This window comes from Amia ocellicauda, chromosome 8 (assembly GCF_036373705.1).
Source record: "Amia ocellicauda isolate fAmiCal2 chromosome 8, fAmiCal2.hap1, whole genome shotgun sequence".
Classification (NCBI taxonomy): Eukaryota; Metazoa; Chordata; class Actinopteri; order Amiiformes; family Amiidae; genus Amia; species Amia ocellicauda.
Genome location: NC_089857.1, coordinates 1,930,579 through 1,953,409, shown reverse-complemented (window position 1 = coordinate 1,953,409; position 22,831 = coordinate 1,930,579). Strand labels below are relative to the sequence as shown.

At 40.1% G+C, this 22,831-nt stretch overlaps 1 protein-coding gene across 1 annotated transcript in view; it reads left to right on the top strand.

Moving 5' to 3' along the window:
* The first annotated feature begins 1,416 nt into the window (after positions 1 to 1,416).
* The window catches only part of dqx1 (DEAQ box RNA-dependent ATPase 1), a 38,753-nt gene continuing 17,338 nt past the window's right edge, over positions 1,417 to 22,831 (top strand). The window contains exons 1-3 of the mRNA XM_066711682.1: positions 1,417 to 1,542; positions 20,673 to 20,990; positions 21,608 to 21,801. Coding sequence (XP_066567779.1) covers positions 1,417 to 1,542; positions 20,673 to 20,990; positions 21,608 to 21,801 — 638 coding nt within the window. The remainder of the gene's footprint in view (positions 1,543 to 20,672; positions 20,991 to 21,607; positions 21,802 to 22,831) is intronic.

Sequence of the window (22,831 nt, the reverse complement as noted above, 5' to 3'; positions counted from 1 at the left end):
TTTAATGAATTTCCCAAAAAAGATTGCATTAGTCTTCACCCCCTTTTCTATGACACAATTAAGCTTTGGTGCAGCCAATTTCATTTAGAAGTCATATAATTAGCTGAACAGAGTCCACCTGTGTGCAATTCAATTGCCACATAACCTCAGATTAAGTACATCTACATGAAAATACAAATACATGGAAGGCCCCAGAGTATGTCAGAGAGCATACCCAGGGTCATCGCAAAGGGGTAGGCATCCCAGTCAATTGCCTGGGGCCTCGGGTTGTGGGGGGGGGGATGGGGGGCCAAAATGCGAAACCACCCCCCCCCTCACGGGAGAAAACTCCGACCGCCCCCCCCCCCCCTGCTCTCACGGGAGAATACTCTGTGCGAACCCCCCCGCTCTCACGGGAGAATACACTGTGCGAACCCCCCCCCCCGCTTTCACGGGAGAAAATACCAACACTGTCAGGAATTATTTTGCCTGGGGCCCCCACATACTCTAGAAGTGAATAAGAGTGTCCTATAATGGCCCAGTCAAAGCCCAGACCTCAATCCAACTGAGAATCTGTGGTGAGACTTAAGTTATCGTTTTACAATGGTGCCCATCCAACTTATTAGAGCTTGAGCAATTTTTCTAAGAATGGGCAAAATTACAGGAACCAGATGTGCAAAGCTGGTAGAGACTTACCCCAAATGACTCGCAGCTGTAATTGCTGCCAAAGGTGGTTCTACCAAGTATTGACAAGTATTGGGTGAAAATGCAACTAACACATTTCAGATTTAATGTTTAATTCCCTTTTGTTTCACATTAAAAATATATTTTGCACCTTCGCATTGTTGTGTATGTAATGTTAATCAAAGGGACAAAATTCCAATTCAATAATTTTTCATTCCAGATTAAAATATACCAACATCCTTGGTGGGTGAATATTAATGCAATCCACTGCTAAATGAGGAAAAAAGATTGGTCAGCATCAGGACTGTATAGAGCTGGAGTCTTAGAAATCTACTGATTGTCCATCTATTTCACAGAGTCCTCACTGTGTAAGTCACACAGTACTCCCCCCCACACACACCCCACCCCCACCCCTCTGAACTAGTCTGTGGTTAATTGAGGCTGATGAGAGATGGTGAGTAGCCAGTGAAATCACTGATCACTGACCCTCAAGCCCCCTCTCTCCTTTTTGCTCTGTCTCTAACACTGACCTCTGTCAGCCCCTGTCCCTGAGCTGCCTCAGAATTGCCTCATTAGCTTGGCCAGCAGCCCAGCTGTGGGCAATATAAATAGTGTGACTCTGCCCATGGCTGGCATACACTCATAGGCAGTGAGGCAGCAACTCCCACTCTCTGAACCGGACCAGCTCAGCTCTTGAACCTGGTCTTTCACCCTCTGTGCATCTTGGTCTCTCTGCCTGTCAGTCCATCAGTCATGCCTGCCATGCCCAGTGCAGTCTGCTTCCTGGCCCTGCTCTCCCTCTGCTCTGCCTGCTTCATCTCCAACTGCCCCCTAGGGGGTAAGAGAGCCACCCCTGAGCCCGGCCACGGACACCGACAGGTAGGACATCACTCTTTGTCTTTCTTACTCTATCTCTTCTCTCTTTTCCTTACTGCCTCTTTGTTTCCCTCTCTCCGTCTCTTTCCTATTTTCATTAGCTCAGAGTTGCAAATAAGTAAGTATAGTGGAGGAAATAAGGAAATATAGATGGTGGATAGTGGAGCTTTAGGTTCAAGCATCCATATATCCTCAGTGAGTCACATGTTCCCTCCAATTTGCTCTTTTAAATAAAATATTCTTAAGCTAAAATCTTTTAAACACTTTCTGTGCATCAAAACCTTTATTTATACCCACCTCTCTTAGTCTCTTTCTCTTCCTTCTTCCCTCTTTCATAGTATCATCTCATTCTTTTTCTCCCTCTCACCTTGTGTGTCTCCAGTGTATGGCATGTGGCCCTGGGGACAGGGGCCACTGTTTTGGTCCCAATATTTGCTGTGGGGAGGGGTTGGGTTGCTACATGGGCACCCCAGAGACCGCACGCTGTCTAGAGGAGAATTACCTAGCCTCACCCTGTGAAGCTGGAGGGAGAGCCTGCGGACCTGAGAGAGGGCACTGTGCTGCTCTGGGGGTCTGCTGTGATGAAGGTCAGACACTGCACCACTCCGCATACACACACACTGTGACACACACACATGCAGTGACAAAGTGATTACGTTTTGGTTCGTCAGACCAATGTCAGAGCTGAGGAAAATTGAAAAATGGGGTGTGTTGTGTAGAAATATGTCTACTTCTGGGAGTGCATGCTATGTGTCCATGAGTACTGTGGGTGTGTCAGTGCTGTGTATGTGCTATGCCTATGTGTGTGCTTACTGTGTGTGGGGTATGTGGTTTGATTCTCAGTTTAAGAGTTTAAGGATGGGCTCAGGAGTGTTCCATAATATACAAAACCCAGCTTCTACAGCACCAGAAATCATGTGCAACAGTACATATTTAAAGGTCACAATGAACAGTATAGATCAGGGGTAGGACTAACTCTGGTATAAATAATTTAAAAATATATATGTTTTGATTGACATATATCAGAGCTTGTAGTTACTTTGGGTATTCAGCTTTCTTAACCACCTTTGCTATACAGAATATGTTTTTAAAAAGCACCTATAAACACAAAGACTTGAACAGGTTATTTAACTTAAAATATATTTCACTGTGTGTCTCTGTGTGTATGTGTGTCTGCTTGTCTTAGAGAGCTGCACATCTGATGCCTCCTGCTCGGGAGGTGATGGAGTCTTCAGAATGCCAGACAGGGAGCAGTGGCCATGGAGACAATCCGTCTTTCAATAGCAGCACACCCTGCCTGCAGAGAAACCAAAACCACCCCCCTCCAGCCACCACCCCCAGAACCCACCTCTCCTTAGTAGCCCCATCCCTCTGTTTCTCCCTTCACCTACCCACTGAACAACAATGTGTTGTCATGGAAGGAAGGTTTGAATTTCTCTCTTGCGAGGCTTATACTTTAAGAAGATACGTCAAGATTAGTGTCAGGCCAGGAGGTACCTTGGACCCTGTCTAAGAATTATCGAGCAGACGTTGTCAAACTGTGTGATTTAAGTTTCTCTTCCTTTATCTATGCATTAGCCAGGGAATATATTCTGCTTAACTTGTTTAAAAGATAACATAGAAATAACTTAATTATAACCACACTTTTGTTTACTTTTCTGTATAAAAGTCTCTGTCTTTTTGTATCGAGTCACAGCAACTTTATATCGTTTCAATGCATTTGTTCCTCTCCACGCTGCATGAAATAAAGGCATTGCAAGGAATGCACTAACCTGATTGAAGGCTGCGTTTTTCCCACATACGGAACAGGGTATCCAAAGAACAGGGAGGCACTGGACCTCTTTGTGAATAGAGAAAAAATAATAAATCAATATTTAAAAAACAAATGTTGTCCTGTTTTTGCTGTTATTGATAAATATTGAGCTGTGGGACTGTGTTTTACTCCCAGTTAGAGACCCACAGTGTCCCATCCCTCCAGCAGAGTTCCAGAAACTCATAGAATCTGTGCCAAGAGCATTGAAGCTGTTCTGGTGGCTTGTAGTGCCCAGCACCTTACTGAGACACTTTATGTTGGTTTTAACTTTAATTTGTCACTTGTCTGTATGTACTAAATATATAAGAGCATTAATATTATAGTGTTTTCAGAAACACTAATTAATACCATACTCGAACACATGGTTTACACATGGAAATTAACACAGGGTACTGTTGGCCACATCCTACCCTTAAAAAATAATACAAACAACATGTCAAAAAATACAGCTTTATTGCCTGCACTGAAACAGGAACTAAGGTACTCTGTCTTTCTCCCACCAGGCAGGGCATATTTATTAACTCTCTCCTGAACCTGCTCCTGTCTACCCTAATACCTGCCAACTGCGAGCATACACTGCAAAAGAATCAATTATGCACGCTCACAATTGGCAGTTCCCCTAGCTGATTCACGCCAAACCACAGAACTTCCCATCCCATCCCCACAGAAACTTCCCAGCGTGACCCCACTACACCCCTTTACAGTACTGTGCCTGGTTCACTACAATACAGAAACAAACAAAACACAAAACAACAACGTTTGACTAGTAGTCAGAGGCATAGGTTTCGTTTCAGAATTGGAGGGTACGCTGGGGCATACAATATTGTGGACCACACAATTTAATAGTCTCTCAACATTGGGGGTGGGGGGCGGGGGGGCACCTGCGCCTATGCTTGTAGGCTTCATTACTTTTTCTAACTGTCTGTTATTACTGTCAGTTATAATTGGTGGCCCTCTTTCAACTACTGCCTTGTTAACACTAACAAAAAAAACGATGTGATAATATGAAAAACTGGTTTTACAATTATTATTTTTTAATGCAGTTAAATAGATCATTTGCACATTTACTATCATACAAATATGAAGATGCTGTTGAAGTTGTGGATGGGTGTAGGCAGTTGATGGCCTTTTTACCCATTATTAATAAACTTCGATTTTAGATTTAACTTTATATTTTCTTATACCTAAATATTTAAGCAATATTAAAGTTCACTTAAATTATTTTTATATAAATATCCCATCTTAATTCATGTTTGAATTTGTATGATTGTTTAGTGGCACCTAGTCTATAGTTGTGGAAATTATCTTTGGTTGTAGTTCTTTTCAATGGCAGGGTTTAGAACAGAGAGATACAATATTTACCAATACGTTTGTCTGAGTCAGAGATACGGGCCACTGACCGGAGATTGTACTGTAAATAATATACACTTTATATTACTATAGTTAGTATATCCGAACCAGCTTATTTTTTCTGACGGCCGACAGTAATAGCCTAGCCAGCAGCTCCTCCCCTCTGCCCCACCTGCAGACGGTGAGACGGGAAACATGGCCGCGGTGGAAAGCCTCCAAGGCAGCGAATTTGAGTAGTGATCCTCCCCGACCAGACAGTCAAGAAATACGGACTCATTTCACACAGCACTCGGGGGGGATCGCTTACACCCACACCGAAACACAGACACACTGTGACACTGACGGCGAAACACAGTGTCGCCCTAGACAGAGCCCCACAATCACTGTCCATTAGGAAGAGTGTGAGTGCGGTGCGGCTCGGCGGCTCCGTCGACACGGACTCCCGGAGAATCGCAGACTGGAGCGGAGCCGGTGCCGTTCGTAGGAGCAGGAGGATGAAGAGCAGGTGAGGAAGAGGCAGTTGTTGTGTTGTGTTTCTGTCTAAGTTGCTATTGTTTCTGTCCACATTGTTTACTCTGCGACTGCCAGCTGACACGTAGCTACGCACAAACAGCCGCCTTGGAGCAGGACGAGGGGAGAAAGAGGGATACAGGGATAGCCTATAGGTTTCACAAACACACAGATTGGGTTATCGTTTTGTTCTTATTTAACATAAACTCTTTGCATTTGGCACTGATGATGTAACCCTAAAATATATTATTATTATTATTATTATTATTATTATTATTATTATTATTATTATTATTATACCAGAGAGTCAATGCTTTTTGTGTCAGAACAGTTTAAGCCTTGGGCAGTGAACAGAGATGACCAAGCTTCAGTAGGAGTTATTAAGAGGATAAGACCTCCCCCAATCACTCTTTATCTCTCCATCTCCAGTATCTCCCCTCCTGTCTGATCTATTGAGATATGCCGTATTAAAAAGAGCAGCTTCCACACAGATTATACATCTGGGGCAAAACACCAAGAATGAGAGAGGAGGCACAAACGAGGTTGTTTGGTAAAGCCTGTAATACTACTAGCCCTGGAAATACTGGGCGGCTGCGGGGCAGGGGATGCATGATTACATTATTTGTTGATTAAATGCTTAATTAACTATTATTGGTGTAGCCCCTTTTAACATAACAGGTGTCTGTCTCTATTGCTGTAGGTTCCTTACTACCCTGACCTGCAGTGTGAGGGAGCTGTACTCTGTGTTTTGAATGCTGGTGGCTATGGGGCGCCACATGTAAAACAGCGCACACTTTTTTTCACACATTTAACTTAAACCTTGTGTTTTTTTCCACATTTAGTAAATACTTTGCCGTTTTTCCACATTTATAAAGATTTCATAAATACTTCAATGCTTTAGCTCCGTTTTTGAAAAATAAATATTTACCGTTTGATTAAAAATTTAACTAAATCCTAAATCTCTTGAGTCACAAAATAAATATTTAGTCTAAATGTAAAAGTTAAATGTAAAAGTAAAATCTAAATGTTAAATCTAGCCTAAATTTTAAATATAAATATACATGTTAAATGTGAATTTTGCAAAATAAATATATAGCTAAAATGCAAATCCAGCCCCGCCCCTCTGGTCAGTCAGCCTCTCACAGCAGTGGGCGGGTCTTCAGTAACCCTGTAATGGGAGCCGTTTCGGTGCATCGGGGCAACAAATTGTGTGATTGCGTTTCCCTGATGCGGTCACTGGAGCTACTGGTCACTGATCCACTGAGTGGACACTGGCTCCCAGTAAAACATTTTTATTTGTACAAATATTTTAAATTACAGAATAAAAAACATTCAGAATTGTAATACTTATGATTACATTTTTTTTTTTAAATCCAAATCTAAAACCCATTTCTAAAATCATTAAAATTCTGAAGTAAATTTGGCGGGAAAGGTCAGGGCAGGACTTTACTATACAGTGAGCGGCCAGCGGAGCAGCAGCCCAGGGTGTGAAGTATAAACTCGCAGAGATTCGTTTACCACTTTGAGACACTGGCCCACAATCACACCAGCATGTTGTATTTATAATAAATAACAAACAATCCTGGTCATCAGTGGTCACTCTTATTGTATTTATAATAAATAACACACAGTCCTGGTCACCAGTGGTACACTCACTGAACCAGCGCACTGTGAGAGTGGCCGGGTCATGCCTGTAACCAGATGAATTGAGGGATACTTGTGTATAAAACACTCAATATAGGAAGGATCGTGAGATTCAGACAGTTTAATTTAGAATGCCTCGAAAGATATGCATTTAAGTTTCAACATGCTTTTAATTTCCCCGAATTTAATTTCATAACAGAAAAACTTAGCTTTGGGAGCTGTGCTTGCTAAGCACTGATGAAGCTGAAAGGTTTGCTGCTTTTTCTCTTGAGCCTTTAAAACCTGATTCCACAAATAAATAAATGTCTGACTTCCCTTTCAGAAACACTTTCCTGTGTTTCCTGTTCAATGCAGTGTGCGGACAGGATCTCTCTTTTCATAATAACAGAACAAATTATACATTGGACTCGCTGTCACTACACTACACTACAATACACCACCGACATCTACGGGATCATGCCCCGCCCCCACTGCTGTGAGAGGCTGACCGGCACCAGAGGGTCGGGTTTGGATTTGCATGTTAGCTATATAATAATTTAACAAACTCCACATTTAACATTTATATTTAACATTTAGATGTAACATTTATATTTAACATTTAGATGTAACATTTATATTTAACTTTTACATTTAACATTTAGATGTAACATTTAGATTTAACATTTATATTTAACTTTTATATTTAAATTTAACATTTACATTTAGATTTAACATTTATAGTTAGACTAAATATTTTATAACTATATTTTGTGACTCAGATTTAGGATTTAGTTAAATTAGATTAAGCATTTATTTAAGTATTTATAAACAAAAAAAAATCTTTATAAATGTGGAAAAAACGTATTAAGTATTTACTAACTGTGGAAAAAAACACAAGATTGAAGTTAAATGTGTGAAAAAAGACACTAAAAAAAAAAACCTCTGCAATGTTTTACATTTGGCGCCCCATAGGTGGCTGTGTGCTTTCTGGACTGTGGTGTTGAGTTTTTGCATTCCATTGTGCTGTTTGTATAGATTGTGTTTTGGGTATAGTGTTCTGGGCTGTGTGTAGCTGTCCTGTCACGTCTTCTGTTCCATACAAGTTTCCTGGCGAACTTTGTACCTTTGGGCAGGTGACAGGGGTGGGGTTCTCTCTGGGCTGTTAAGATACAGACTGTATTACAGAGAGTGACAGTGAGAGGGAAGGAGACCATGAGAGGAAGAGAGAGAGACTTAAGTATAGATGCCCCTTTCTAACTAAGAGTACTAGACTACAGCCCCCTTCAGCAGGACTGACCAACCTCCATCCACACACCCCTCCGACACCACAACAATGGCCCCACGACTGCACTCTCTGCCCTGAGCCCTTTTCACTGACAGAGCCTTGAGCTGCAGAGCTCCCTTGCAAGCCAAGGAGAAGGTAATCCCATGAGCACACTGGGACAGCACTGTCACATGATACTCAAACACATTGTTTGTCACCACACCCAGAGACACCCAGAATAATGTGTACACTCTGATTAAGGGGGGAAAAACAAACAAACAATTTTTCAGTGTTTATTTATGTATTTATGTATTTATTAAGCTCTAAACTTTAACAATTACCCTGACACTATACAGAACTGCCAGTTAAAAACTTAACTGTGCCAGAAGATGAGGGTCAGTAGCCAGGCTGGAAGCGAGAGCTAACAATGTGTTTGTGTAGGGGCCAGGGTGCTGTCAGAACTTATATTAATAGTATTGTATGTTTTTGTTTTTTGCAGGAGTATTTTTCATATAAATACGTAGTTGGCTTTGTTATGTGATGTTTCTATTTTTTATTTTTTATTCAGTTTATTCAGAGACAAGTTTCTGGGGACCGGGGTTTAATGTATTGTAGCATAGTACAGTTTAATGTAGTATAGTGCAATGCAGTTTACTGTGGCACAGTACAATACAGTGTAATATATGGTGGTACAATGAAGTGGAGTTGCGCTGTGCAGCTTTTTCAAATCAGCCTCTTGTTTTATCTGTGGTCTCGTTATTGCTGCAGCTGGTTTGCATATCAGTGGCAGTGAGAGCAGTCATGCTGGACTTCTGCTCTTTGTTGGTTCATTCAGCCATGAGCTCTGCTCTTTCTAAGAAAGTCTTCAGCTGCTCCATGAGGTCAGAATTGTTGAGACTCACTGGCTCAGAGATTCACAGTGGTGGGTGTGGGAGAGAATGCAGGACTAATAACGGACATGAAACATGCACCGTTTGTCCGGGCTGGGGTCAATTTAGACCCATTTAAAATTCTATTTCCAATTATTTTTGCCATTGACATAGGCTCTACTGGAATTCAATTGAATTGAAAGAAGAAATGCAAACAGAATTGAAATGGAAAAACTGGAATTGAACCTTCACCCTGCCATTTGGGAATGTACCAGCACCAGATAGGAGATGCAAAGATACATGGACAGCCTCACACAGTATGGTGCTGAGCATTTAACTATTAGATACAAGCATCAAATATTTTGAAAAAGGATTCAATATGAAACACAGCACATAATTATTGTGCAACACAAGAATTTCAGATGTATTAATAATGACTACAAAAGATTTAGAAGTGAGTAGTTTTTCGAGACTTACGATTATACTGTTGTAAATCTCGAAAAACTACTCGCTTCTAAATCTTTTGTAGTAATTTTTGTAATACTTTAGTATAAATACATGTTAATTTGAATTCATATGTTTTTTTTTCTGATTTTAAGTGAATGAAAAGACACACATTCCCGCGTTTTCTCATTGGAAATAGGTACATTTCAAAATATCACTGTCCTGGTCACAAAAGCAAAGTTTTTGGGGAATAATATCAATTTTCTATACTTTTGAGGCATAAGCAATTAGGAAATAACACTTACTACCCAGGAACAAAAATTGTGTTACATAGTGTAATTAAAGGTACATTGCAAGCTGCATATTAATTGTCACATTTTATTAAAGAAAGTGTTCCCTACATTATATTTTCCTATTCAGTTTAAGTTTCCTCTGTTGTTAAACTTTGTCTTCTGTCAGAGATTGAGAGAGAAACAATTGGCCATAAGAGGAAAAGCTTCTTTCAGCATCAACAGGATTTGTAACAACTGACAAATATCTTTTAGCCTTTGGTGTTAAATTGGGAAATAATTATTCAATTTAAATGCAAACTTATTTTAAACTTTGCACAAGTGTAAGCAATTTCAAGAGGTTCTGAAATGTAATTTAATTTAATTATTCACAAAAAGGCATATATTTGGAATAATACTCAGCAGCAGAATACAAAGTGCTCCCTTGTGTTTTGCATGGTTCAGGTGGCAACTTTATTGGTTCAAGGAGTACATACAGCCTTCTTGTTTAATTGCTTCTGTAATGTGTTTTTTAAAATGTAGTTTTTTTCTTGGGTAATGTATTTCTTGTCTGCTTTTGGAAAATTATTTGTGTAGTCAAATGTATTGATTGAATTTGGCAATAAATCTAAAAGAATATGCCTTGGGCATATAACCAGCATTACCTGAGACAAATCCAGTCACATTATAACAATTTACTTCAAATGTGTTTAAATTTGCCATGCCACCAATGAGTAATTCACACAGTGCAGGCTATCGGCTAATACTACTTTCAGTTCTGAGGTATTTAATAATCCTTGGAGGACAAACAAAATGTTCAAACCATCTTTTCCATCTGACTCATCAGTCAATACAGGTACACTGTCAGACAGTACTGGTCAGTTGTACAGTTTTCATCTTGTGATGAAAGCTGTGTAAGATCTTGAATTGAAAAAACGCATGTTAGATTCAGATTAGAAAAAGAAATGTACACGAGCAAAAAATGATTCCCAGATGTCATCAGTTAGCTAGAGTACTAGATTCCCAGAAGTGGACAATGAAGGGAAATACAGAGACAATTTAACACAAACTTATTAATTTATAATGCCCTATTCTTCCAGGATTGTATTCTAGAATCAAATCAGTAGTAATTTTGGGAGGAAGTAGAGGAAATTGAGCCACTTTGTTACAGGGGCAGATATAGACAGTAATTGCATGTCATATCACCTCCTAAACTGGGACTAGATCCGAAGGGAGTTAACACACCGTTAAATTATCACTATACAGAAAACTTGAAAGAGGAAGAGAAGAACACAGATAGGGACAGATAGGGAAGAAAAGTGACAGAAGGCTGACTCCATGAAGAGCTGTCCATCCGAGGATGACAGCATGACCAATGCAATAGGTTTTGGATATTAGCTGACCAATAGTAAAATTGAACTTTCCCCTTTACTTTAGTTCTTTGGCCTAAGTCTTTCCAGATTCTGACAAACAGTCCATCTGATCAAGGATATTGACAAACTGAAACAAGTAAAGTAACTTAGGGCGTGTTTTGACAGAGATGATGCGACCTTTTTTAAGTGCACTCTATGAGGGAAGTCAATTTAAGAGTAAAGAGCTTGTTGTAAGAGTGTGTATCTGATACCCCCGAATTTTGGAGGTTTTGGATGCAATTTTGAAAGGTAGATTCTCAAATGAGAAGTGAAGGGCTGCCAAATCTATAGGGAACAATTAACTTTTGTGTAGGTTGAGTTTATATCCAGAAAATTTGCCAAACTGCTCCAGGACAGCTACTGCATTCAGGTGTGAAGAGAAAGGATCTGAAATATAAAACAGATGATCATCCACATAGAGTTTGCTTGGTCCCAGCTCCTGAATTATTCATTTTACATGCTTATTTCCATGTAGGGATATTGCAGGAGGTTCAGTGGTAATTGCAAAAAGAAGGTGAGAAAGAGGGCAACCCTGATTGGATGTTATTTGTGTGAACTGAAGCTGATGAGGAGGTGTATAATAGCTTGATCCATGAATAAGAATTCAGACCAAAGCCAAATTTAGCGGCTAAAACTATATTACCACTAAACCTGACAGAAGCACAGAGATGGATGCTTGGTGCAGCATAGTTTTTCACCCTGGAACAGAGAAGACTACATGGGGATTTGATTAAAGTGTTAAAAATCATAAAGGGCATTGACCATCTCAAACCAGAGGAGCTTTTCCAGATCTGCAGGGACACATGCACCCAGGGACACAAATGGAAATTGAGCTTCAAGACATTCAAGACAGAACACAGTTGACATTTCTTCACACAGAGAGTTGTCACAATCTGGATCAAACTCCCCATCGATGTTCCCAAGTTTTCAGCTACAACCACTTTTAAAAATAAACTGGATAGGATCCTTGAATCACTCGGTTATTAATGGACACAGAACGAACATGGTGGGTCGAATGGCCTCCTCTCGTTTGTAAACTTTCTTATGTTATTATAGGAAGTAAGGACTGGGATGTAAAATATTCAGCAAACATGGAACTTAATATGGTCAGGATCCAAAAGTGTAACAGGAAAACAATACAAATAAACAATCTAGCTCTGTGGGATCAGCAGGTGTTTCTGATTAGTATAAAGTGAAGAGTGAAATGCTTTCAATAAATGTTTTATCTCCAGTTATTATGGTCTAGTCAGTCTAGTCATTTGTTGGCAGACGTGATTGAGAATTAATATGAGCAATCAAATGTGATGCAGCCAACTGACGTAGTTGATGAGCTAAAAAATTGCTAGCCTTGTCTTCATGTTCAAGTAGTGCATGCTGTGATCTAATCAGTAATTTCTCTGTCTGATTAGTTGAGAGAACATCACATTCAGTTTAAACGGACAATTATTGTTTATAGTGTTCTTGTGTGGGAGAATTAATGTTGCTTATCTAACTGCAGAATAACATCAGTTAATTCTAAGAGCCACCACACTCGGGACCTGTTGGTCTGAGTAACGAAATGTGCCTTGGGGGTTATGTACAAGAACATACAACAGAAGGCATTTTTATCTTAGGATAAAAAAAATTGCTAATACAGGACTGGTTCATTAAAAAAAAGTATTCGTCAAGCAGCTGGAAAAATAGTGTCACAGATCAGAAGCCCCAAACATCTCAAGAAATTAACAAATTGTCATTGAAGGGTGTGGTGGACTCTGGGGTTAAGATTGCAATTCATGCACCCCCCACACCCCCCCCCCCCCAAGTAAAAAGTGGTGTGTGTGCACATTAGGTAAGGAAAAAGGATAGTTAGCTGTCATTCCAATTAGCTAATACTAACTTATGTAAAAAGTACTTGTGTCAACAATATAGCGACCATTTGGACCTGCAATTACCTGGAAGGAAATTAATAGAGTGGATTTATGCACTAAAATTGCTGCTCCCCAAGCTTTACTATGATATTTGGAATGGAACCTGGAACTCAGCATTACCAGTGTTAGTGCCAGTTGCTACAGCCATCAATATATAGGGATGTTGTTTGAGATACCAGAAACATAAAACTCCTGTAGGATCCTAATCTCAGATGCCTTCTCTGTGACTAAAACAGAAAATCATTACAGAAGAGAGAGGAAGGAAGGAAGAGAGAGCCACCACCACCATACCACCTACTTGGAGGATAGTCTAATAGTCTGGTGCACTAACACTAACAGTCTGGTGCACATGCTGAAAAAGAAAGTATAAAACTCAGTGATTACTGTACAGTATTTAGTCTGCCGCTTAGACTGGAGGAGATCTCTCTTGAATAGAAGCCTTCAAAGATTTCTCTCTAGGGCTTGGTGCTCTATCCAGCACAGGAGGGATGCATAGCACCTCCTTCCCAAGCACCTGTTGGAAGAAGATCTACATGAACTCTGTTGGTCTGCCCAGCTTCATCCCCTATGGTGTTACAGCCACTCACAGATTTTCTCCTACTTTAGTTCCGAGATTGTTGATCTTGGCAAGAAGCTTTTTATTTTAAGAAGCAAGCAAATTACTCAGGGTTCCTACGCTAGTCTGGAAGTCTGGAAAATGCTTAACTGATTTCAAGGGCTTGAAAATGCTTGACAAATCACGCCTCCATCATGAAAGTCTTGAAAAGTCTGGAATTTTACGTGTCGAATGGGAGAATGAAAAACACTTTTTTTTGTTTGTTAATTTTTTTTTAATAAACAATTATCTCAAAAGCTGGTCAGCTCAAGCAGCATTTGTAACCTTCACACTGAACTCAGCGTGCATGCTATTTCCTACAGAAAACTACCATGCCCAGAATGTATTACTCTGTTGGCTTATTGAGGTAGGGTGCAACACGAGTCTGAGCATTCATTGGCTAAATGGTCGTAGTCTACACAGATGCATTCTGGGCATGGTAGCTTTCTGTACGAAGTCTGCTTACAAGTTACAGGCATATAGCCGGAGTTATCGATAAAAAGGATTGAGATTGAAAGAGTAGAAAAGACTACTGTAGGATTGGGTCACTGTAGGATTTATTAAAAGGCTGTTTTGGAATTGTTGTAGGACACTATGAAGTAGTTTATCTAAATCAAATGAAACCTTAAAAGTGACCATGTTTTATTTACTGAATTTAATACGTACTGTATCTGCTATTTATTATACAGGGTCCTTAAAAAAAAAAAAAGTCTTAAATTAATTAATAGTTTTATATATGAACATCACACACAACATTTTTATGGCAGAAATGCTGCATTTACATTGAAAATGTAAGTTTTTATTTTTTTTCACAATGAGCGCTTATACATAAACAAGAAAAAACTACTAATAAAATAAACTTATCACGATAAACTGTGTAAACTGATGTACATCAGTATGTACATATTTAAGCAGACGTATACAATTATAAAACCTAAATAACCTGTCATAAAAATAACTAAATGTTCACGACTTTATCACCCCGAATCTTTTGATACCAATCGCATAGGCTATATTACACAACGCCGGGCTATAAACTTTGTACCCAGAGGGCGGGATATTGACTGACATGGAAACAGCGCTAAAGAGGAATTTCACAAACTCATTGGTAGTATAAAACCCAGGGAGCAAACAAATAAAATAAATAATCATTACAGAAAATTAGATTTGCTGTTGCTGATCCACTTAACTAACTTGTGTTGCAGTATCAAAATATAATTGTGTAATTGTAGCTATGCTGAAGCCTTTTTTAGAAATCTGGTCAGTACCTTTGCTTATCTTGTGTCAGGAGATCGAGTTTGAATGCTGACTTAGCTCTCTTAACTAGGGCTATATGAAATGTTTTATTGTTTTGAATTTTCAGTTACATTCAGATACAGCAATGGTTCCTTCTTCATAAAAAACCTCCTACCCAATACAGCACTGAAACATAACACAAGAGTCACCTGCTGCGTATGCAGAGTAAAATATTTAATATCATGTTCATTTTCTTTTAACCTTCACAACGACTTTAATTCAGCTCCTCGGATAACAAAGTGCCAGACTGATGGAACTCACATAATTGGTGGGGGCATTGTATTCATTAAGAGCATTGTGTGTGTCCCAGTTTATGTTTAGGTAAGAAACAAACACACTCATGCATATATACAGACGCGTGACAAATTAATGGAAAAGCCTGAATAAATGAGTGGAGCAACATAACGAATGCAGATGCATCCAAACAGGTGTACTGCATGATACAATTCACCAATTAACATCCTATCGTGCTCTGTGGCATGTATACAAATGCTGAGCATGCACAGTTGACCTCAATTTTGGATCAAGATGTCAAGAAGAAAGGATCTAAGGCCTCGTTTCCACTGGCTTAAGCGTCCATGCCGTGCTGGACGCTTCTGCCCTTGGACACGTTCCAGAGCTTTTTGTAAAACCTGGCCATTGTGAAGTCCATCCCCTCTTATGGGAGGAGGCAGAGCAATTATGGGTTTGGTTTGTGTTTCTTTTTAAAAACAAAAACCGAGAACAACACTACGAGCGATACAGCCTGACTTGGAAAGGACTTTTTTGGCTGTTTTATTATTTCTGCTTTGCATAGGAGGAATAGATCTAGATGAAGTAACAAATGAGAAAGATCTAGGAGTCTACGTGGACTCCTCACTTTCTCCAGAATGTTAGGGTATATTGTAAAAAGTGTAGAATTTAGAACAAGGGAAGTAATGTTAAGACTGTACAATGCACTAGTTAGACCTCATCTGGATACTGTGTACAGTTCTGGGCTCCACACTTCAAGAAAGAATGGCATGAATGGCAGGAGCTCCAGTCACAAAGACTGGCTCGTGTTCTGGACAAGTGGGCGAGTTCATGTGTGGAGACACCAAGAGAACTGTACAGGCCTGACTGCTTGACCCCTACAGTGAGGGGGTCCGGAGGCTCTGTTATGCTGTGGGGGGCATTTCCCTGGCATGGTTTGGGTCCACTTGTCCCCTTAGAGGGAAGGGTCACTGCAAATCATTACAATGTTATTCTGAGTGATCAACTTTATGCTATGATGACACATTTCTATCCTGATGGGAGTCGTCTGTTCCAGGATGACAATGCCCCCATAGACAGGGCACGAGGGCTCACTGAATGGTTTGATGAGTATGAAAATTATGTGAATCATATGCTATGGCCTTCGCAGTCAACCCAATTGAACACCTATGGGAGATTTTGTACTGATGTGTTACACAGTGCTCTCCTCCACCATCATCAAAACACCAAATGAGGGAATATATTTTGGAAGAATCGTGTTCCATCCCTCCAGTAGAGTCCAGAGACTCGTAGAATCTGTGCCAAGAGCATTGAAGCTGTTCTGGCAGCTTGTGGTGGCCTAACACCTTACTGAGACACTTTATGTTGGTTTTTCCTTTAATTTGTCACCCATCTGTATATGCAGTCCCCTCCAAAATTACTGGCACCATTGATCAAGATGTAATATGTACAAAGCCACGTAGTTGCACCCCACTCAGTCGTGTGGATACCATCCATGGTAAAGTAAAATATTTGTTGCATAGTGTTGACATGTCAGATCATCCCACCCTGCTCACTGATTGGGTTAGGAAGAACCGTCACTCAAACCTAGTGGACTGTTTTGATTTAAGAAAGTGAATAATAATGGTGGTAAATGTATGTGTTCTGATATGCATACAATATGTTATATAATCCAGGGTAGTTTGCGATAATATTTGTAATGATACATTGTCACACATTATTTGCACATTTAAGGAGTGGTTACAGTATGCGATTTCTGAAAGCAGCCTCATTAATGTTTGGTTGTGTTATTGCAATATGAGTCCAGTCTATACATCCCTTGACCTTTGGGATTCCAGACATGTTCTAAACTCATATTGGGTCTTTTCTTGATCTCTGTCTGAAATCGGAAAGCAAATGTATTGTCATATTGAACCGAATGACACATACATTCAGAATCAAAGCATCTGTGACTTCCAACGATACATTTTGATATGACTGTGAAATACTTTAACGGTCACCGTTAGACTTAGAGGTCTGTGACAGCCCTTAGGCATACAAATGTAGTGCTGTGTTCATAGTTAATATAGGAATTGCTTGATTCATTCTGGTTGGTGATTCTAGATCAGGGGAGCCCTACCTTTTTTGACGTGAGATCTACTTTTTGAATTGCCAGCTTGATGAAATCTACCAATCCCAGTTACAAAACATATTAAACGGAAACTCAGCATTGAGTGTGGTCCTATCACTATGAGTCTCATGCATTTAGACCCCATCTCACACTCTCACAGACTGTCCCTAAAATCTCACGCATTTGTCCCAAAAATCTCTGTTGTTGAATCTGTATTTTCATATTTGCTGCTCAGTAGCATCCATAAAGTTTCCATGTATTCTATACATTTTGTTTTCAGGATATAGTCTATGTCATCTTCCCCGCCAAAGCATCTGGAAAGCCATTTTGCAGATACCAATGTAGAATTGCAGCTTGGACTTGTGCACCCTATTACCTCGATTTAGGCTGCGAGGGACAATATGTTGTGCTTAAAATTGAAACTACCAACGCAGACTACCTGCAGTTCTCATTAACATATTTTAGTCAACAGTTTGTGCTCATTCAGTGGGATTGGGCGCAGGTGAGATGAGCGCACCTTTACACCAGGAAAAAAAATAATCTGAAATTGACATGGAGAACTTAGTGGAGCGCAAATGCTGTTACCCACACACAACACTCCTTTTTAAAATACATCTGCCAGTGTATTAAATCTGTTATGAAAAGATGGAATCAAGACAATACATGGCTTCAATGTCCATCTACAGAGGGCACCACCACTTTCTTTAAGACAGTATATTAAAGAAGCACTTTTAACAATGATGTAATGTATAACAAAACTGGCCATACAATGCATACAAATGCAGTGTCAACTCGTCCCTCTCTCCTTTTTCTCAACTGGACTAGGGGTGCATTGCTGATCCTGGCCTGTGCTGGGTAACAGGGGGGCTGTGGAAAATGTAGAAGAAACAGGGTGTTGTGCTGCAGAGCTATGGTGCTATGCAGTGCAGTGAGCCCGCTGTTTCTGTCTCACTGTGTTAGCTGGTCAGCTTCTGAGGCTGCAGGGAGAATTCCTGTCATTCTCCAAGTGACTGGAATAGTACAAATACTGGGATAGGATGGTCTACACAGACTCACTGTGTTTTAATTCCTCTCTCACATTTTGTTTTAAAGCTTTATTGGTACGATTAAGTTAGATTGGTCTTTCCAGAGCATTTATTTTCTTGTACATATTGAAAAACAGTGCAACGAGCAACAATAAATATAGAGTTTTTTCACAGATATTAACAATAACCATATTAACAAAGAGTATATTTCAATATTAGTTGTTGTAGACCCAGGGTCAGATGTAAAAACACAAGAACAGTCGTAGACAGAAAAAAAATTGCAAAAAGAATAAGGAGGTTTCAAAACAAAACTCAGTTCAGAAAAGAAAACTCCATAGCAGGATAACTAACACCACAGAGCTACATTGACTCAGGTTTGCATTCAACAAATATGCACTCTACCACGTGACCTCCACTGTAGCGCACCACCCAACTACCTCGTCCACCGCCTGGTATTATACCCCAGCTACATGCCCACTCCCCTAGAGCAAGCCAGTGAAACAAATGGAAATGTATAAAAAACAAAAAGAAAATACAATTCTAAATCCATTTCATTGGCACAATCAATACCCAAGAAATATATTTAGTGACATTATCAATATATAAAAAACGATTAATTAAATTACCAGTAAGAATAATTTAGTTGTTTTCTACAACCTCTTCCAGATTTATCAAAAAGATGGCCCCTGAAACCTCCCAGCATTCCCAAACAAAGATGGCAGCTCCCACACCCCTATTCAACCCAAACCAAAGAATGAAAAGTTATTTTGTTTAAATGTACCCTTTATATTTTGGCTTGGCATTATCCTCCCTCATAACAGGCAAGTACAAACTTTATTTAAACACTTTTACATTTGTAATACTCTTAGAACCTCTGACAAGGTTCAATATTCAATATTTTCAGTTAGGTTTAAAATCTAGGGATGGGTCCATTCCATCACATTCATGTTCTATATGTAACAGGTCTCATAGTGTATGACTTACACTGATACAGTACTTCTCTGAGCTGTGAGCAGGTGCTCAGAGATGTGCCTGAGATGGTGGTTTGAATCTGAGTGAGTGCTCTTGATCACACATACTGTAATAGCAGAGAGACAAACATGGAAAATATATTTTAAATGCTTTTACAGAAAACCAAAAGGCTGCTTCATCTTCATAAACAAATTGAATATTTAAACGTGGTAGATAACAATATGCATTTTATTAGAAAATTGTGTTAACCCTTAATTTAACTAGTAATTTGCTTACATTGTATAATGGATACAAAGTTGGTCCCTTAAGTTTCTTATACAATTTTGTACTTCACTTAAAACCCCTACTGTTTAAAATAATTAAAAGGTTCTTATTTAGGAAATTATTGAACACCTTCTCCACCAAGTGAGTTACTGTGGTACATTTACCAGATTCAGTGCACTGTCCTTCCTTGCTAACCCAATGAAAAAATTCTGACAGAACTACAGTCTGTAGTTGTGTCACTCCATGGCCCTGCTCAAAGAATTCTGCCCTTTTGCTGTTTATTTTCACTTCAGGTGATCACTTTCCTTTGGTGGAGCTGTGCACGTGCCTGTTGAAGAACTGTGCATGATGTAGATTTGGTCAGAAGATTTGGCTTCTGTTCAGCATGCTGTATTCTGTGAGGAAGCTCAGCACTCTACTGTTCAGGATTCCTCAGACTGTTCACACAAATCTCTCTGTTGCTGGAGCAGACCAGCTTGTCTCAACTCTTGTAGATGGGGGTGATGAGCCCTTGTTTCCAAAGGGCAGGGAAGCACCCAGCCTTCATGCAGCTTCAGCAGGACCTCCTGCAGTGGTTAAGCATCTGTCTGTCCCACTGGATTTTTTAGATTTCAAGATTTTTATTTGGTTTAATTCCTTCAGTGTTATGGGAATGTCCTGAAGGTTTTGGTTAGCCTATATTTAATAATGTTTGCAATTTATTTAGATTCAAATTTGATTCTGGTGTTCTCTGGGATTTCTTGGTATTTGGAGTTTTTAATTTCCATTTTGAATTGCCAGTTGTCTGTTCTCTTCAAGTTTTTCAGATGGAATTGTAATTACTTATTTTCCTTTTTTGTGACATCGCTTTAATTTTTTGGGTGAATTTGTAGTATTTTTGTGCCTGTTGCTATTTTTGGTGCAGTTCTACAGCTCTGGAAAAAAATAAAAGACCACTTAACATTGATTTCTTAACTCTGCAATTTGCCTGTAATCCCTACATTTCTTATTGTTTTGCATTGGTTGTCAAGCACTTGTTTTTTGTTGATCCATTTTTTGTTTATTTTTCTCAGTTTGGATTTTGCAGCTATTGCCTAATACTATTTAAATATTTTACTGGCCTTTTCACTAACTTTCTTTCTCCCTCCATTTTCTCTCTCAATCTCTGCACAGGTGATCACTTGCTCAGCAGTCCAATAGACAAACAGATACACACACACAGAGCTGGCGGCATCACCCGTCCCCAGCACTGCAGCTCCAGCCCCAGACACCCTCTCCACCTGCTCCCTGTTATCAGGAGAGGGGGATGAGGGACTGGACGAGGGGCTGGAGGGGGCAGAGGGCGATTTGGAGGTGAACCCATATGACGGCCTACCCTTTTCTTCGCGATACTACCAGCTGCTGGAGGCCCGGCGCCAGCTGCCCATCTGGGCAGCCAAGTTCGCCCTGTTGGAGAGCCTTCAGGCCAGCAGTATGGTGCTGCTGTCTGGGGAGAATGGAGCAGGCAAGAGCTCTCAGGTCAGACACCATCCCAGCACGCATCACACACTATCCCTCCCTGATCCACACTGTTTCCCACTACCCCTCTGTACTGTCCCCCACTACTCTTGTTCATTGTCACACTAAGTCATACTGAAATACTGGGCCCCTTACTGTCTACCCATCTCCCCATGTTTTTTACTCACACTGACTCTCTCAATGTCCCTCTGTACTTCAACCCAACTGGCCCCTTTTTAAACCCTTTAAGGTATTGAGTATGGTGCTTATAAATGCAGAGCAATTGCTTAGTGCATTGGTTCTCAAACCTGTCCTGGAGTAACACCTGCCCTGCTGGTCTTTGTTCCAACCAAGCTCTCAATTACTTAACCTTTAATTTAACTACTAATTTCCTAAGTCTGAGTCTTTTAATATTTTTTAACAGTTAAGTAAACAAGTGTATAAGGAAATGATTAAGGAACCAACTTTTTATCAGTTACACAATTTAAAGAGTCAAATGTAGTCCAATTACTTCAATTAAGGGTTCAATTAAGTAATTGAGAGCTCAGTTGGAACAAAAAACAGCAGGGTAGGTGGTACTCCAGGACTGTGTAGAGTGTTATCTCAGCTGCAGTGTGCCTCACTCTCTGCCCCTCCAGGTCCCTCAGTGGTGTGCAGAGTACGCTCTGTCCTTGCAGTTCTCGGGGGGACTGGTGGCTGTGACACAGCCCCACAGCCAAGCCGCAGTTAGCCTGGCTCTGCGTGTAGCAGACGAGATGGACCTAAGCCTGGGATTGGAGGTTGGGTACAGGGTGCCCTACGAGGACTGCTGCACCCCTGACACCCTGCTCAGGTACAGATTAAAAATGGCCAGGTCCCTTAAATCCTTAACAGTCTCCTAATACACCCTGCTGACATTGCTCTCAGGTACAGACTCATACTGCAGTACACACCTCGGGTGTGCCCTAGCACTTTCTAATAGCTCTAATTTCACTCCCTATCTCCTTGCAAGTTTATGAATGACTAAGTGCTGTCTGACCATCTTTCAATAGTGCTTATAGGAGGTATTCCCTGTCCCTTGGACTTTTTCACATTTTGTTGTCGCAATCTTGATACACTTAATTCGTTTTTTTCTTCTTCTGATCTACACAACCTACACCATACTTTCAATGTGGGGGGTGGGGGGAAAGCAACAATAAAAAATAAAAAAACAGTTGCCTTCAGAATTCACAGAATAAGTGCAATATAAGGGGTTCACGTTATTTCAGATTAAATACACCTGTCTCTGTAAGGTCCCACAGTTGGATTAAAAACAAAGATACTACCAGTATTTTTGTAGTTTCAAAACAACTACAGGATTAAAGTTGTGGAATGGCACATGGATGGGAGGGGTATTCAAAGATTTCAAAGGCATTGGATATCCCTTGGAACACAGTCAAGACAATTAATAAGAACTGGAAGGTATACAGCACCATCCAGAATCTGCTTAGGGCAGGCCATCCTCTCAAATTTAGCAGCCGGGTAAAAAGGGCATTGGTCAGATAAGTCACCAAGAGGCCAGTGACAACTCTGAAAGTGTTCCATGGCTGAGATGGGAGAAACTGTCTGTGTTATCAATAGCTCAAGTACTGCACACATTTGGCCTGTATGGAAGAGTGACAATTTTGCAATTCCTATGTGGAATTTGCAAAAAGGCATGCAGGAAACCACATGTATCAATCAATCAGTCCATTTTTATTTGTATAGCGCACTTCAGATGGTAGCCACAGAGCGCTTTACAGAGATGTGGTAAAAAATTCTGTGGTTTGATTAAACAAAAATATAACTATTTGGTGTAATCCCAACACAGCACATCACCCAAGTAACACCATCTCTACTTTTAA